This window comes from Neodiprion virginianus, chromosome 4 (genome assembly GCF_021901495.1).
Source record: "Neodiprion virginianus isolate iyNeoVirg1 chromosome 4, iyNeoVirg1.1, whole genome shotgun sequence".
NCBI lineage: Eukaryota > Metazoa > Arthropoda > Insecta > Hymenoptera > Diprionidae > Neodiprion > Neodiprion virginianus.
The window spans coordinates 33,244,374-33,260,006 of record NC_060880.1 but is presented as its reverse complement, the minus strand read 5'-3'; the positions used below and the strand labels follow the sequence as shown (position 1 = coordinate 33,260,006).

Sequence of the window (15,633 nt, the reverse complement as noted above, 5' to 3'; positions counted from 1 at the left end):
TCTGCTAGCGCGAGTTCCTGCAAACTTTTGTCTTAAGCTCAAGTTACAGTTTGTATAATACCCGTTCGTATCATCTAGAGTGAGAATATTGACCGAAAACTTTTTTAATTATCATCACGCGGACTGAAGAACAATATGTGGTCGATATATTTAACTCATTTGCGTTGAAACCCTTCACCAAATAATCTAATAATTTCCCTAAGTTACCAGAGTTAATTAGCCAGCGCAAGAGAACGAGTTTGAATAATTGGTACAGGTGATGATTATTTATGATTTTTTAATTAACAGACCTCAGCCACGACTCGACCTACATGCTCTATTGTGTGTGAAACTTTTAGACGACTCATTGTCAAGTTTCACGAATAAACATTCGTGTCTCCTTCGTAAGCTATTCAACCTTGCAGATAAATATGTATGCGTGTTGTGCAGAGAATTAGGGTAGAAACTTGACCCACGCTACTCATTGTAAAGACAAATCGTTGTGAGAAAAGGGCAGCAAACTCCTCATCGCGAACGAAAGCTCGGATAATCTCTAAGCGTGATTAAATTCGATGCCCATATAATATCGCGGACGCGCAGAGAACATTTTCAGAGAGTCTTAAACTTTTAATAACGTAATTCTTCCGGAGAAAGAATGCAGCTTCTTTGTAACATGTCGAGAGTGAAAAACTTCTATTACGAGATCAAATTAAGGGCAGGCTGCCTTTTGTGTGAAACTTGAAAAAGTTCACGACGTAGTTCGCTAGAAATACTTGTATCGTTGTTAGATTTGCACATTATTTCCAAAACACTCGCGTACCTCCATGTTTTTTCTTTTTATTTCGACTGAAATTAGTCATTATTTTGACTCGACGGTACGAAACGGCTATTCCTTTTTTCTGAAAAATCCGCCATGCATTCAAACCGATATACTTTCAACATCAGTAGAGGACTCGTACGGATGTGTAAAAATCAGGTCAAGGATTTATGCATTTTTGTTCAAATGATCTTCTTCTGTGCGGTCCAGTCTTGTTCAATTATTGGAAAAACATTTTTTTCAACGTATCAACATTTATCTACGTGTTGCTCGATTACCTGCTTTTTCTGTTTTGAATTAACAATTTGTTCTCTTTCATTCTCGTTGATCGTGTTCAATCCGAATACCTAACTCGGTATATATAGAACCCCAAAATGATAGCAATTGCGTCGTAATTGAAACGAGGAGGACTACAGTTGGTTCCAAATTAAACACATGAAATATCCTTCCGTACGTACGAGAGCTTTTAAGCACACGCAAGAACGGTCTTCATCATACCAATCCTGCAGGTTTCAATTAACTCGGCATCTTCATACACGAAATTTCAGTCCCAGGACTATTTGAAAATTATTCAGTCATTTCGTTCGTCCAAGCATCACTTTCCAATGTGGCTCTGCATGTTCAGGCCCAGACGACGAACGAAACTTCTTATGCACACTGTTTCCGTCGTCCGGTTGGTTGCCAAATTAATACGCGAGCATTGGCAACTAAAACTGGATCAATTCCTATTTATTTCGTCTCTCTGACCTGAAATCACATTTGTACAAAATTGTTTATTCAAGGTTTAGCCGAAGAGCCCTTACCAAGATCCTTGTGCTTCACTGTCAAATCAGTCAGTCCGAAACAATTAGTTCAGCTGAACAATTTTCAATTACTCTTTGCCATGGCCTGAAATTGAATTCGGCATCAAATTGAAGTGCGAATGTGCGATGCAAGGCGGCTTAAAGCCGGCTATACAGTAACTGAAATTTCAACATTGCTTTGTTTCGAACAGTTTTGGATTTGGCCTGTGTAAATTTCACTCCTGCCGCACCATGTGGTGTATACAAACACGACAAAGAGAGGGTGGAAAATTTTTATTATTAATAATATCCATGACCGTACTGCAGGGGTTCGAAGTAAAACGCACCGCGAAACGTGGACTTATTATTATCGAATTATTTCTTTCGCGGGAAGATTCCGCTCACGTAGGCAGATGCAGGGTAGCAAAATCCGATTTCAGATTTTCCGACTCGAACTTCCGAGTTTGAAGTAGTTTCCAAGGAGACACAGCATTGGACGGTGCTTTAAGCCCGGTAGTCTCCAGCGTATAACAGGGACAATGGGTTACCCTTTCGGTAGAACAATCCGTTCGCGTCTTCTAATTACAACTCGATGACCCCTCTGGCTCCGGGGGTTCGTCGCTAATGACAAGCTGACAACCTTCGTAAATTCAAATAATAATATCCAATTCGGATTTCGAACTACGGATTCAGTTTCGCGATTAACGCTTTTAAAGCCCTCGGATACCATATTACGTGAAAATATGATGATTTTTTTAATTCTTAACCACTATAACGGTTTCACCATTAAAAATTTTGAAAGTCTGACCTTGGATTCGTTATCGGTAATATGAAAAACCTCCCCACACCAGTTTCTACCAAATCGGAATGTTTTTAGATTTTTTTTCACCACATTGGATCTCCATTTTGAGTTTTCCAATCTGACTCCAGATTCGTGATCAGCCACCTAACAAACTGACGAGTACTAATTCTCACCAAAATCCAAATGTTTTTAGTTTTTTTTCAGCTTATCGAATAAGCCAAATTTAAATTTTGCAAATCTGACTTTAGATTCGTGATTGTTGATCCAACAAACCCTGCGGTACTAATTGTCATTCAAATCCAGTCATCCATACTTACGATATCATTTTAATTTCATTTTTTCGAATTTTGTTATTTAAGTAATTGAAAAAGTACAGAACCGATCAAAGCCAAAATCTAATCAGTTCTAAGTTTGGAAAAGCCGCCTCGATTGAGACTAAATCATTGAAATTCGGTAACTAGTTCTCGAGATATCATCGGAAAAAAAATTGATCACGTACATACATACATACATACATACGTCAGGGGTAATTCTCTAGACCTTGAAACGTCGAGATCTAGTGAAAAGCCAACTTTTCGTTTTCGGGGTGATTGCAATAATTTCCTTTTTTTCGCTGAAAACAGAGAAACGAGGAATTAAAAATACACATGTGATAAGGATTAAAAATATCAATAACGAACGAAGCCAGTGTGATTAACGATGTGACGATCCTCATCCGACCGTACAATCTCACCCGATTGAAACCTCTGAACGAGAATCAAAGCCGTTTCGAATCAATACATGTGCCGCTGATATAATAACAGTGATCATAACGAGCATTCGAATGATTGGGAAAAAGTTCCTGCGATTCTTTACTGACGTCACGTTGGTCGTTGAGAGGTTTTCACTCGCGACGAAAAAAGGAACAGAAAGCACGAAAGAAGAAGACTTAGAATTACGTTGTAAAAGTTGTCAGATTTTCATACACCTGCTATTTTTCAACTTATACTCGTCTGCAATCACGCTGCGGATACCCGAAAGTGCAGATATTGTGAGCTGCAAGGACCTCTGGGGTTAAGTTATCTTCTTTTTTTCCCACCTAGTTATACCGTTCCGCCGATGCCGAATGCTGGAACTGCCAATGCCAATCCTAGATAACGATTGCTCCAACGAGTGTAGACGTCGCAATCGGAATTACAAATCACCGCGGAACTATGTGTACCTACCACTTATGCTACGTCGTTCGGATGCTGAATGCTTCCGATGGATCGATATCACCTGTCGGCCCAAGTCACAAATTAGCCAATATATGCACGTATTTATCACATGGTATATAATGTATATTCAACGCCTGCGCCAAGTGGGTATGTGTACAATGTAACTGAGGAAATGGTAAGTCGATTTCCGTACGATATTGCACGCTTTAGAAAGTAATCGAAGAAGAGACGATAGACTTTTGCTCGTTTGCGTATTTTTTGTTCAACCAATTATTTTCATTTCTGCACTCGATAATGTCTTTGCCAAAAATCTACTGAAACTGTAATCATAAATGGATGAGATGTGTGAAAAGAATTGTTTGTTAATTAAGTTCGTGCATTTAATTAACAGAAGCAGTTCGGGCGCCTTGGGGTCGTTATCATGGTCTTTCAACCCCTTTGATCTCGAATCATGGGACGCGATCTGGTCGGTAGAATAGCCCGCAGGGACTGATACAACTTCGGTGAACCCGAATAGAAGGTTTTGTCGCGACGGTGGAACGAATATAAAGAGAACATCGGGTACTCTTCGACGATACAACAAGCAGAAACTCCGTTAGTTCTGTCCTGCAAAGGTAGAAGACAGTAAGCGTTCAATTTGTCGTGTCTATGACTATACATTCCCGACACTCATCACTGATCGCGATTTTTCACATAATTAGCAATCGCTATAGCACCATTTCCCCTCCAGCGGCATCAATCACGCGTCATACGTCAACCGATTGCGAGCATTTGTATAGACGTTTCAGCACGGCTCATTTGGCAGTCTGGTACCCTGGGTGCTTAGTCAAGTGGGCTGTACCCTGCAACGGCTCAACGTCATGTGCCAGAAATAATATCACCAGCTAGTGACGTCAGTTATACACGATAGGTTATGTCGTAGCCGCGAAATACAACCGAACGATGAATCAGAACCACGTGCCTCCGCGAATTCGTCACACGTGAGGAGACTGACGAAACTTATACAGACTATGTCTAAACAAATCGTTAGATAAGCACTTTGCGTCCAGGAAAATATTCCAGCTACGCACCTCGTTTAAACTTGACGGAATTGATATTTTCAGTAGGTCTGAATCTATCGCTTGTAACAATAAACCGTTTAACGTTGAGTTTTGGTTTTATTCGATGTAGAAACAAGAGTTTTCTGGATTAGCTCATATCCGCCTAAGCTGAGGAAGCGACCGATTGATTCATAAGAACACTGAGACCTGCAACGACGAGGCGTTAACGTCTTTCGAAATAAACTTTACGGACAGTTTGTAGTCGGTTTGATGTTATTAACTGACGCATGACGTTGCAATTACTTTGTACAACAGTGTATAGGAAGGTGAATTCATCCTCAAAGGCATAAGTTTCCTCAAGTTTTCCAACAAACTTGAAGAAGGATATAATATATTCGCAGTGGAGTATTACAGTATAAGGTACAACAGATTCGAGAGGGTCGAATTTAGCTCGGGTGCGTTATGAGATATGTTGTTCTTTTTTGCCGACAATTGACCAAAAATATAGAAAATCGGAGCTTTCTACTCGATCAGAGAACTCTAGAGGTTCTCCCTCTCCTCCATGATTCTATTTTGATAATACTCAGGATCGCTTCACGAAATATAAATTAATGTAAAATATCAATCAATCTGATCCTGAAATTTTTCATTTCCATACAGTAATGCTGGTCTGGATCAGGACCGAACCGCGATATCAAAACTGACGATTAATGACTTCTTTCGTTTCGGGTAAAGTACCGATAAGAATGCTCGGAGCTCCGATCTCAGAATCCATATTGGCGTATCCCCGAGTGGTTTAGCACGCGTCAGAGCATATTTGCGGTCGTAAGAAGGTACGGAAGGGTCTGTGAAAGAGGAGGAGATATTCTGGAAGGTAGTCCAAGAATTCTTCGCGTGCTCCGGGACCAAAGGACATTGAGTCCTCTGATCCTATTAATAAAACAGGGTAAGCACGGGCGTATCCCTCGGCGTGACGTACAGGGTGAAGAAGCAGCTTTCGAAAGCTGCGTGTTCTTTCTCTGCTTCGGTTTTACGTCCCGACCACAATTCCCGGGGTTCCGTATCACCTCAATCGCGATCTTTATACAGCGCAGATCTGATACGGACTACGGATTTTCACCCGTTTTTCCAAATATCTTCGGTGAGAGGATATTTTTTAAAACAAAGCAAATTTCAATGGTGCATAAGTCTGAATATGAGTTTCAGAGATAATTCCGTCTATCTCATCTATTGAATCGTGTAACGTACTCTGAAAATCTCACCGTGATATGGCGTGTGTGTGATCGAATTACACATGCGAACGCACAGTTTGCGTTACTGATAAATAAACGCGCGTACCTGATGTTTGACAAGCGTGAATGAAGCTGACAACACATACGAAATTGATGTTGTATCGCTTTGAAATATTGCTACATTTTAAACGAAAGCAGCTTACTTTATCCGTGATCCTGACACTTTGCTTGATTCGTTTTTTGTTTTCACTGACCGTGAGAATTGACGGTTCATGAAACGTTTTTGGGATATTGAATCAAAACAGCAATCCTCTTCACGCCGCTTTGCTTTTTCTGTCTGCCACAATTTTATTGTGTAATCGGCAGCATGTAAATTTTTCTTCATGGGATTCAATATCAATGTATATTAAGGTGTATCTTATTTAGGATATTGACGATTTTTTTCCCGCTCACCCTCCAAATCAACTTCAAATAATTTAAAAACAATAGCCTATTCTTTTAAGGTTCTTACCTCAACTCTAACACGTCCCACCAAGAAGGTGGATTTCCCCATTTAAAATACACGTTTTTATTGTCTGTATTATGCGAAACGAATAATTGTACGACGCTTGAAATTTGGCAATGTCTCTTCATGTATTACAGTTTTCGATTAGAAAAGTGTCCGTCAAAATATCGTTGAGCAAAAATTGAGTTTACCGAAGGCAAATATAATTATCACGTAAAAGTCTCAACTTCGGTATCGAATATGTATGCGTAGGATCCCAGGAAATTTTGGACGATAGATCGCAATCTCTTTTGCAGATGACCCTGCTCACTGAGATTAATTAGGCAAAGTTTAGATACGGTGGACGACAGAATAACTAGTTGCGGATTATCCACCGAGTCGAATAAGATACACGTCATCGCCGCGGAAATTTACAGACAGAGTAACGTTCAACAAAGAACATCGGTGAGGAATTTCCCTTAGCGGGGGTCGGCAGTCTCTATTTAAGAAGCTTCAAACAGTCTCGCGACATTTTAACCCATCTTTCAAAGTTAATTGCGTGCCGCTGCTTCTTTGTGACGAGGTAATCTTCGCCTTGGAATTTTGCGTCTCAGATGCGTGGTATTTTCCTCTGTATCCCGCTCAAAGGACCGTGATTTTGGAATCTCGTTAAAGCTTACTCGCCGACGCTGAAATCCTGTGCTGATGTAAATTGCCGAACTACGCGACGTAGCGATATAAATGTGTTACAAAAGTAACTCCCAGTCACGCCCCATTCGTCTATCACATTTTTTCAAGACGCACAAGTATTTAAAATATTACAATAAAACGTCAATTAGTTATAAAATATATTTTCCCCAAAATCCCAGGTCTATTGATTATTCTGTATAATATTAATATCCTCAATTTTTACCCAGAGCCACTGGAGCAATCATTTATCGGGTGAGTGCAGTCAGAAGTGTAAAACGTTCACTAATTGGCCTGTCCGTTCGTTCTATGACGAACGAATATTGAAAACAAGTATAAAATTTACCATGGCGCGTGCAAAGGTTTTATCGCATGATTGAAATCGGATCGTATTCATGATATTTACCGTCGCAATGTGCGTACTTATTTTTCAACCGAATATCACTTGTATATAGGAAAAAAAATTAACGTTAGTGGAGAGGACGAATCATCGAAAATTTTTCGTTGAAAGTTAATTTCTGTAGTTTGAAATAACTCACGTTTTTCGTTGAGGTAAAGTGCTCGCAAGAACTGCAATATTTAGACACACTTACCTGAAACACAAGAATGAGAAACAAAACATAAGAGTATGCAAAACAACAGATTCTACCGATAATTATTCTAACAACGAGCAAGAATCATGCCGTATAAGGTGAAAGATTGAAATTATAGTAAATCCACGGTGCTTCCATGGGGCAAAATCATATTGGAACGGGCTTTATGCGATATGCGTGAAACGTGGTTAATGGGATGGGTTCATCGGCGGTTTTAGCTTTGTTGCAATAATAGATCGTACCACAAGGTCGAACATCCGTAGGTCTCGGCTTCGGCCCAGCGTGAAAGCTCTAATCATTCCATCCGATTTAGCGTTCAAGTCACGGTCGCGCGTATTGACCGTGCACGATGTATACAGTGATAGAGATTTAGCGTGTCTCTTATTTTAGCGCCGCCCGCGCCGGTCGCATAGAAATGGCCGACAACCTCGTCGTTATCCAACTATCAAATACGTGTCAGTTAATTCACGCGTTTCTGGCTGTAAGCCAGAGTAAATACCTACTCTAAAGCCATTATCAGCCCGTTCTTACGGAACCACTTCACTGTCGCAAGAGAATTGAAACCAGAACAAAATTAATCGTAAGAAGAGCGGTATAATTCTTGCAGAATTCTCTCATTGCCTAATGTGCAATTTTTCAAATCGAGCTGGAAACTTTACCGGCTTTGGTCACCTCGTCAACGATGGATACGCGAATGAATATTTCCTCGTTACCTTTGTACGTTACACAAATTGACAGCGTTTGAGACCCCTCGCGGCGTTTCTAATCCAACACGCGGTATACCGCTACATTATCAAGACAAAGGACAATATTACGTAGGATCACAACGGACTAATGATTAATTCAGGACTGTACACCAAAAGATCCCGAAACTGGGTTTACAGTACCGAACAGTGTGGTTTGTACTCTTTCGTTACAAGTCTGGGATTTTTTTTTTTCCATTTACCACCTTGCCGCAAAAGTGTTTCTTCGCTTGTCGTTGAAACTATAAAGATTCCATTAAGATTCTAGTGTGGCCGTAATCATTTGACCCACATGTTCACGGCGCAAAACTATTGCGGTTACCGTATCGGCTTCATTACGTAAAGTAAAGTTGTGAGTAACTAAATGGTCGATAAGCATACGCGATATGTATTTTTGCCTTCGATAACAGCTCGCTTATAACTAAATACCGGTAGGTATATGCGGATAGGGCGGTTATAAATTCGCTGTTTTTCAGACGCGCATTATTGAGATGATATCGCACCTTTCTACGAGATTGATCGTTAGATAACTCCCGAGAAGGTGCCAAGCTGTCTGTATGTTGATGAACCCGCCAGCCACTAGCCCCATAAGAGTAGAAAATGTGCTGGATTCGTCGCATAAAAATTGCCTTGATCAAATTATCCGTTATAATCTTTTTTCACCCTTTTCGTTGCTCCTGTTTGCTTAACCGCTTCGTTTCGCATCGAACGTATAAATTTCTTGCACGGGGGTCCGGCATTTTAAATTTCCGTACAATTTACACTCGTAGGTGTTAATATACCGAAGCAAGGTGTCGTTGAATCTCCGCCCCAAATTGCGTCGTTATCCGTAGATGGTTGAAAAATTATCAATTTCGTGCTACTTATATAATGTAATAATATTTCGTTGTACTTTCTGCTTTTGCAATAGACATATTAAAATAATATTTAATTTGGATACGTCAGCTTATAGCTGGGCTGCAGATGAGTCCACTCACGCTTATAGCTGCCCAGGCGACGAAACAAAAGTCCTAAGTTTTGCATATTTTTAGAATGTTTTAGCATGACAGATTTACCGGGACAGCTCCTCGTATCGTTAAAATATATGTCATGCATTATGCTTTCAGAAAAATAAGATGTCGGTGAAACTTTAAAAATAATAACATGTTTTCAAACCGCGAAGTGAAAATACCTATAGATATATTCACGGTACGCCTGCTCATTCTAGCTTTCGCCTATAGTTCACCATGTTCGTTTTGCCATCCACTAGAGACACCTAAATCATGATTGGATTGACCTTTCGACGACTCCCCGAGGGGCGGATGAATCGGGGATTTCATTTCAATGAATTTCGACGCTAATGATAATCACGTTATACGTATCTCTGCACAACGGATAACGTAAACATTTGTTTCAAATCTATTAACGATCTTGCAATATGAATATCACACCACGTGACCAAAGTCGAAGCGATTAGCGGCTCACAATCGAGAGTTTTCTTAGAACGCATATAACAATATTCATACATAACATGCGAAATAGCGACGGTTGATTCCTATTATTGCAGAATTTACCGATGAGACGCAGTTTCTGAAGATAAATAAAATACGTGCCAACATCTGTGTCCATGAAAAAATAATTCAGTAACGGAATATTGTGATTGTTGTGCATACATGCATAATAATTATTAAACAATACGTCTACGTGTAGGCATGCGGGATGCACACTTAATTTTTTCCTTTTCTTTTTTTAACTCTATCGTGAAAGCATTACAAACGCTGAGTAGCTGAGAGCGAATTGTACAACGAATTAGCTAATTAGTTAGAATCTATATTATCCATTTGCGCCGTATGGAATTCGTGTTTGCGACAAGTGCGATGACATCTATATGGCCGCATTAAAGTTTTGTCTACGGGGAATATGCACCTCGGTGATAACTGTAATAATGAGATTTCCCCCGCGTGCAGATGCGCGCGAGCGCTTATGAAACACGCGAGAGCAAAGAATGATATTCTCAAATAGTATTTCTAGATAATTCTTTGAAAATAAAAAGCTCGTGTCTGGATTTCATTTCCAACGCAATTACCATTGGTGCGTTCACCAAGCGCCTTGGGCAATACACTGCGGAAAGAAGTTTTTCAACGAAGCAAAACTGTTATTTTGAATTACTTCGAGTAAGCCTGCGATACGATATGAGCGTGTAATTTGAAAAGTTGTTGTTCTTTGTTTTTGTTTCATTACGAGTAATAAAAATATCGCTGTGAATCCATAAAACGAGAGAGAGAGAGAGAGAGAGAGAGAGAGAGAGAGAGAGAGAGAGAGCAAGAGAGGGACCGTTAAGAGTAAGCACGGAACAAGCTTGCAATGAATAATAAAGGTCATAATTGAAAACCGTGTATGCTTGTGGTGCTTTCATGGGAAATAAGGGTATAAAGCAGGCACGTAAAAAGTAGAAAATGCAACACGTGATACAAGTTTCTAGTTCAAGTTTCTAGTGGAGAAAATTATGGCTCGCGTATGCGAGAAAAAATTTATAACAATACAAAAGCATTCGTGAACTTAATTTCAGGGAAATTTGATCACGCATCCAGCCAAAGCAAGATTCAAATCTAATTGTAAATACTCGATGGAAGGTTGCAGAATTCCGCAAAGGTAATTGCGACACACCGTGTTTCAGATCAAGCAACAATCCTTTGGATACTGTACTTATACTTGTTGGCAGGGGTTTAGCCAGCTGATGAAATGCCAATTGCGAAAGATAAGGGACGCGACACGTGAGCTCGTTCGAAATTCGATGAAAGCGGTGAAGTTCAATTTGCTATCGAGTACTAAAAAGTCTACACTACTCACTCTAAAAAGACCTCCGAGTCGCTTCTAGGTAACACCAACCTCGGCAGTACGACAGCCTTCTTCCTCCTGGTCTTCAGCGTTGATTGCATCGTAAACTGTAGAAGGTCCGGAGTTTGAGCAGGCGAGTGGGGGCTGAGGATCGTGATCCTTCGATCACTTCCACCGGGACTGGTGAGCGAGAAGACTCCAGACGACGGTGGCAGACTGAGATGTTGAGGAATCTTCCGTTCCGTTCCAGTATTGGCAAACAGTCCGCGCCTAACCTCGGCGTTCAAGCTCTCTTCTCTCTGCAAGTTCTCGCTGCTTCGCGTCTCCATTGTCACGATACGCCGCACATCCTTTTCCGACGATGTTAAAAAACTCCGATGGTGACTCCTGGACGTCGTGTGGGTCTCCGAGGAGGAGGAAAGCGATTCCAAGGACTTTCGGTCCTCGCTGTAACGCTCGTCGGCGCTCAAGAAATTCCTCGAGGTACGAAGGCCCTCCATGGACCTCGCAACGACCAGGCTTGTGCTCCCTGTGGTGAGTAGCTGCTGCTTCGGTATTATCTTTACTTCCGGTTCGTATTCTTCCTGACTTGAGCTCGATTGAGGACTCTGCGTCGAAGTGACAAAGAGCCCTGCCCTGTTACCACAAAACTTGGACGAAACAGCCTTCGCCTTTGATCTCGAGCTGGAGGCGCTCACTTGAATCGTGGCAGTCGACACCCTTGATGGATCGGACTTTCCAGCCCGCGATTTTCGCGTCGGACCAGATATCCGGATGCCCTTTTCGTCCGTAACGATTGGGACGCTTTCCTCATCCTTTGGAATATTTTCCACCTCGCTTTCGGAGTCGTATTCAACCGTGTCGGACTCGTCGGCTGAATTATGCTGCCCGGATATTCGACTTAGAAGCAAACTCGAGGTCACCGTTTTTGCAGAACTCGCTATTGTCTCTTGGACGTGTGTCGTCACCCTGGTCATTTCCGTCTGCCGTCCCTCGACGTCGTCTTCCTCCATTGTTGTCGAAGCTACTCAAAACTCAAAGGAAAAGACCGGTTCACCTTTTTGACTGCTATTTTTTTCCTCGTAGTGTGTTGTTCGGAATACGAAAATTTAGGTGAGATAATTCGAACAACTTTTGAGGGAATAATTCGTCAGAAAACCATCTGAGCGTTGCTCTTCATCTCGTTCTCAATATCCTTGCGATGGCAAGTTTTTGTTTGCGTCTCAGACCCGAGAATTTTGCTCTCGGCTTCGCGTTCAACGATTAATTTGATTTCGCTGTATTGTACTTGGAAAATTTTCCGATTCTTCTTTTTAGAACTTTTCAACTGTGTACCTAAGGAATGTTGGCTCGTTAGTCCTTCGGAGACTGATGAATTTCCTTGCTCCGACCTGTAGACCTTTAGCTGAAAATTAATTAACCGTGTGGAGACAGAGTTTTTCATTTCACTTAAACTGCGTGTCCGGAGTCATGACCAACAAGAAAAGAAAGAGGTTTTGAACCACGAGTCGAATCGCTCTCTTTCTGTAACTCTAGAATTTAATCCTCGGATGGTGGCGGAAGTGAGATTTTTTTTACAACCTACAAGGCATTTACCGGAGAAATAATCTGCTATCCAGAATTAGAACCATCGATTTTTCCTGTCGAAGACAAGAAACATGTTCGTTACATTTCAAAGTGCTGTTAGGTAAGTCAGTTGATCGCGTAAAATGAATGCGGGGAACGCGTATTAGTCAAACTATATTACTGGCTGTCCAAAATCAGGACCATCAATTTCGCCTGTCAAATGCCAGAAATATGGCGGTTATATTTCAAAGTGCTGTTAGGTGAGTCGGTTCATTGCTTGAAACGAATGCGCGGAACGTTTACTAGTCAAACAAGAAAGTTTCCTCTGGCATTCACGGCGACGTAGGGAAAATTGTAACCGTATCATATATAAATACGACTTCTGACGAAGGTGGGACTCTTTGATTTAAATCTTCCATTCTAGAAATGATCATGAGAGCTAAAAAAAAAAAAAAAAAAATGCAAAAACAGAACACGGTAAAAATCTCAAAGGTATCTCAGTTGTTTACGGTTAGAGAGGTAACCGCCTCAAGGACGACAGTTTTAATTCGGAACTCGTTGCAAGTTGCTTTGGGTACGTTTTCCCGCTAACTTTATCTTTATAAATATCGCTTGGCTGAAGAACCTCTCGGCACCGAAGTTGAAGGCATGAATAGTCGAGTGGCAGGCCGCCCGGAGAGAGCTGGTGTCGTGTCACTGTGGACGAAGAGTAGGTACGTACCCAGCTATGCTTTGGGGATGACGGGATAACACCAGGTCCCGGTTACAGGGGGAAAAAATTTATTGACCCGGGCTGTCGACCTCGTGAATATAGCGTTGGAACGAAAACGCGAAACATTAGGTACCTCAACTTCGTAGAGATAATTTTAGTCTGTGATCGGTGTAAGCAATTTTATGATTAATCGGGTGTGTTATCGGTGACCTTTTTCAGTGTCGACAACAAGATTAATAATCTAACGTAGCACGTGCGTTCGGACGGCATGTATGGTTTCTTGGTTCATTTATTCAATTCCCTTTTCAGCAAAAACTCCCAAAGCTTCTGCCATCTTATCATTATTATATTATCCTGTGACCTACTTTTGTATACCGTGGGAAACCATTCAACTTCCCGCATTTCCATCGATTCAACGACGAGCGGAAAAGTCAGGTGTTAGAATCAGCTAATTTTATTCAAATACCTTACACTTTGAGTGCTTGATTTGTTTAAATCCATATCTGAAGCTTTCTGCTGCGGCCCGCTGATTGGTTTCGAATTCAAATACCTTTCAATTTGCAGAGTCAATATAATGCCGAAGATATGTGTATCCCTCGATACACATATCGAGTGTCCTTTCATTCCGTTCACTCCCCAGTGGATCACGGAATAAAGAAAACTCTTCGGCGAAATAAATTGCTTCCCATACCTTCAACGCGCTCTCTGATAGGATCTCCGATCGGTACGCTTTTCGTATTATCGTAAATTTTTTTATTATTATTAAGTGACGAACAAGCGGCCTAAAATTTTGTCAATGTGTGACACCGAGTTCGAAAAGGTGATACTTCGAGGGTAGTTTGCATCCCATAATGGTAGAAATTCCGGTGAAAATTTGCCAACTGTACAACGAATTGAAGGGTGTAAATGATAAATCACTTGCTATTCAATACTGCTTGTAAAGTATTTAATGTCAGTGACGAAATATTCCCGACCGCAGAGCTCTTAACGAGGCTAAATTTCGGATGAAAGAACGGCGCGTGGAATTTGTTTAAACTTTTAGCGTGGCTTTATAAACTTTGCCACGAGAGTCACGTAAATTAGGTTCGTGGTTGAACGCGTAATTTAATTTGTAACGTTCACGTAAACGTAATTCCTATAACATCTAGTATCCTGCCGCGCAGTTCTGCACGGTGTAACGTATAGCGAAATTAACGGCTCGCGTGCATCTCCGAGTCCGATAGCAAAACGTCGTGGGAAGTGCGTAATTATTTTTTAGCTTCGGATTTAATTGCCGGTTTTATCGTTCTCGATTAATTCCGAGACTCCATTGTCTTTTCGGCTTGGTACAAACAACCGTGTTCTAAGCATGTTCAAACTTACGACCTATGATGGCGGCTGCGATTACAATCATGGAAGGAAGTTACTCGGAACAGGTGTGGCGATTTATTTACACAATCCAGGTGTATAGCGACCTGAGGAAAGAAGATTTCCCGGCCTCGAGAAAGACGCATCTTTTGCAACTCGGAGCTCAAGCACGCCAACTATGCAGGCTTTCTATATTTAGACTGCGCGACTGCTCGAACCTGGGTGGCAGACTCTTACGTATCATCGGACAAACATCCGACCGTCGGAGCGAGGATTCAAATTTTGAAAAACCTTCCCGTCACTCTTGAAATATTCACATACGCGAAAAATTCCCGCCCGAAAACCGCTCCGCGAGCAGCCTGGGGTGTCTAAAATACTCTGGCGTTAGATCTCGTCGACGAGTGACGTGTTTTTACAGAGGCGAGAGATTCGAGCTTTTCTACACGCGATGCGTAAATTACTTCGAGGGCGGTTCGATTTTTTTCACTTCTACTAATCCAGGCTACCTTACACGGTAACCCAATATTTTAGGGTGAAGCAGCGAAGCCGTAGTGACTCGAGGCTTCCACGAAAGAGATAACCTCAAGATAAATCCACTCTTGTCCAAATGGGATGAGCGAACGAAGAAGCCCCGTTATTTATTATATGCGGAAGCTTCGAAAGGTGGCGATGCAAGAAGTGTCGAATTACCATAACGCGCCATAACTTGCGACCCGTGTAAATCCTAATTTTCTCAGTAAAGCCGCGAAGTAATTCTCACTTATATAAAACACTCGTCGCGGTTTTCCTCGCGCTCAGCAGCGCTGCACCGGCATTTCTCTTCCACGTATATTTGA

At 41.4% G+C, this 15,633-nt stretch overlaps 2 protein-coding genes across 11 annotated transcripts in view; one reads left to right on the top strand and one right to left on the bottom strand.

Annotated features, from left to right (window-relative positions):
* The window catches only part of LOC124303627 (cAMP-specific 3',5'-cyclic phosphodiesterase), a 276,613-nt gene that overhangs the window by 112,346 nt on the left and 148,634 nt on the right, over positions 1-15,633 (bottom strand). For 4 of the 9 annotated variants that reach the window (XM_046761071.1, XM_046761072.1, XM_046761073.1 and 1 more), the window contains exon 2: positions 11,185-12,577. The exons of the other annotated variants lie outside the window; for them this stretch is intronic. In XM_046761071.1, coding sequence (XP_046617027.1) covers positions 11,185-12,185 — 1,001 coding nt within the window. In that variant the 5' untranslated portion in view covers positions 12,186-12,577. The remainder of the gene's footprint in view (positions 1-11,184; positions 12,578-15,633) is intronic. 9 annotated transcript variants of the gene reach the window in all.
* Positions 13,393-15,633, top strand: part of LOC124303631 (elastin-like) — a 98,913-nt gene continuing 96,672 nt past the window's right edge. Inside the window, exon 1 of one of the 2 annotated variants that reach the window (XR_006907948.1) lies at positions 13,393-13,451. The gene's annotated coding sequence lies outside the window, so the exon portion shown is untranslated. The remainder of the gene's footprint in view (positions 13,452-15,633) is intronic. The other variant, XR_006907949.1, reaches the window with a different exon arrangement.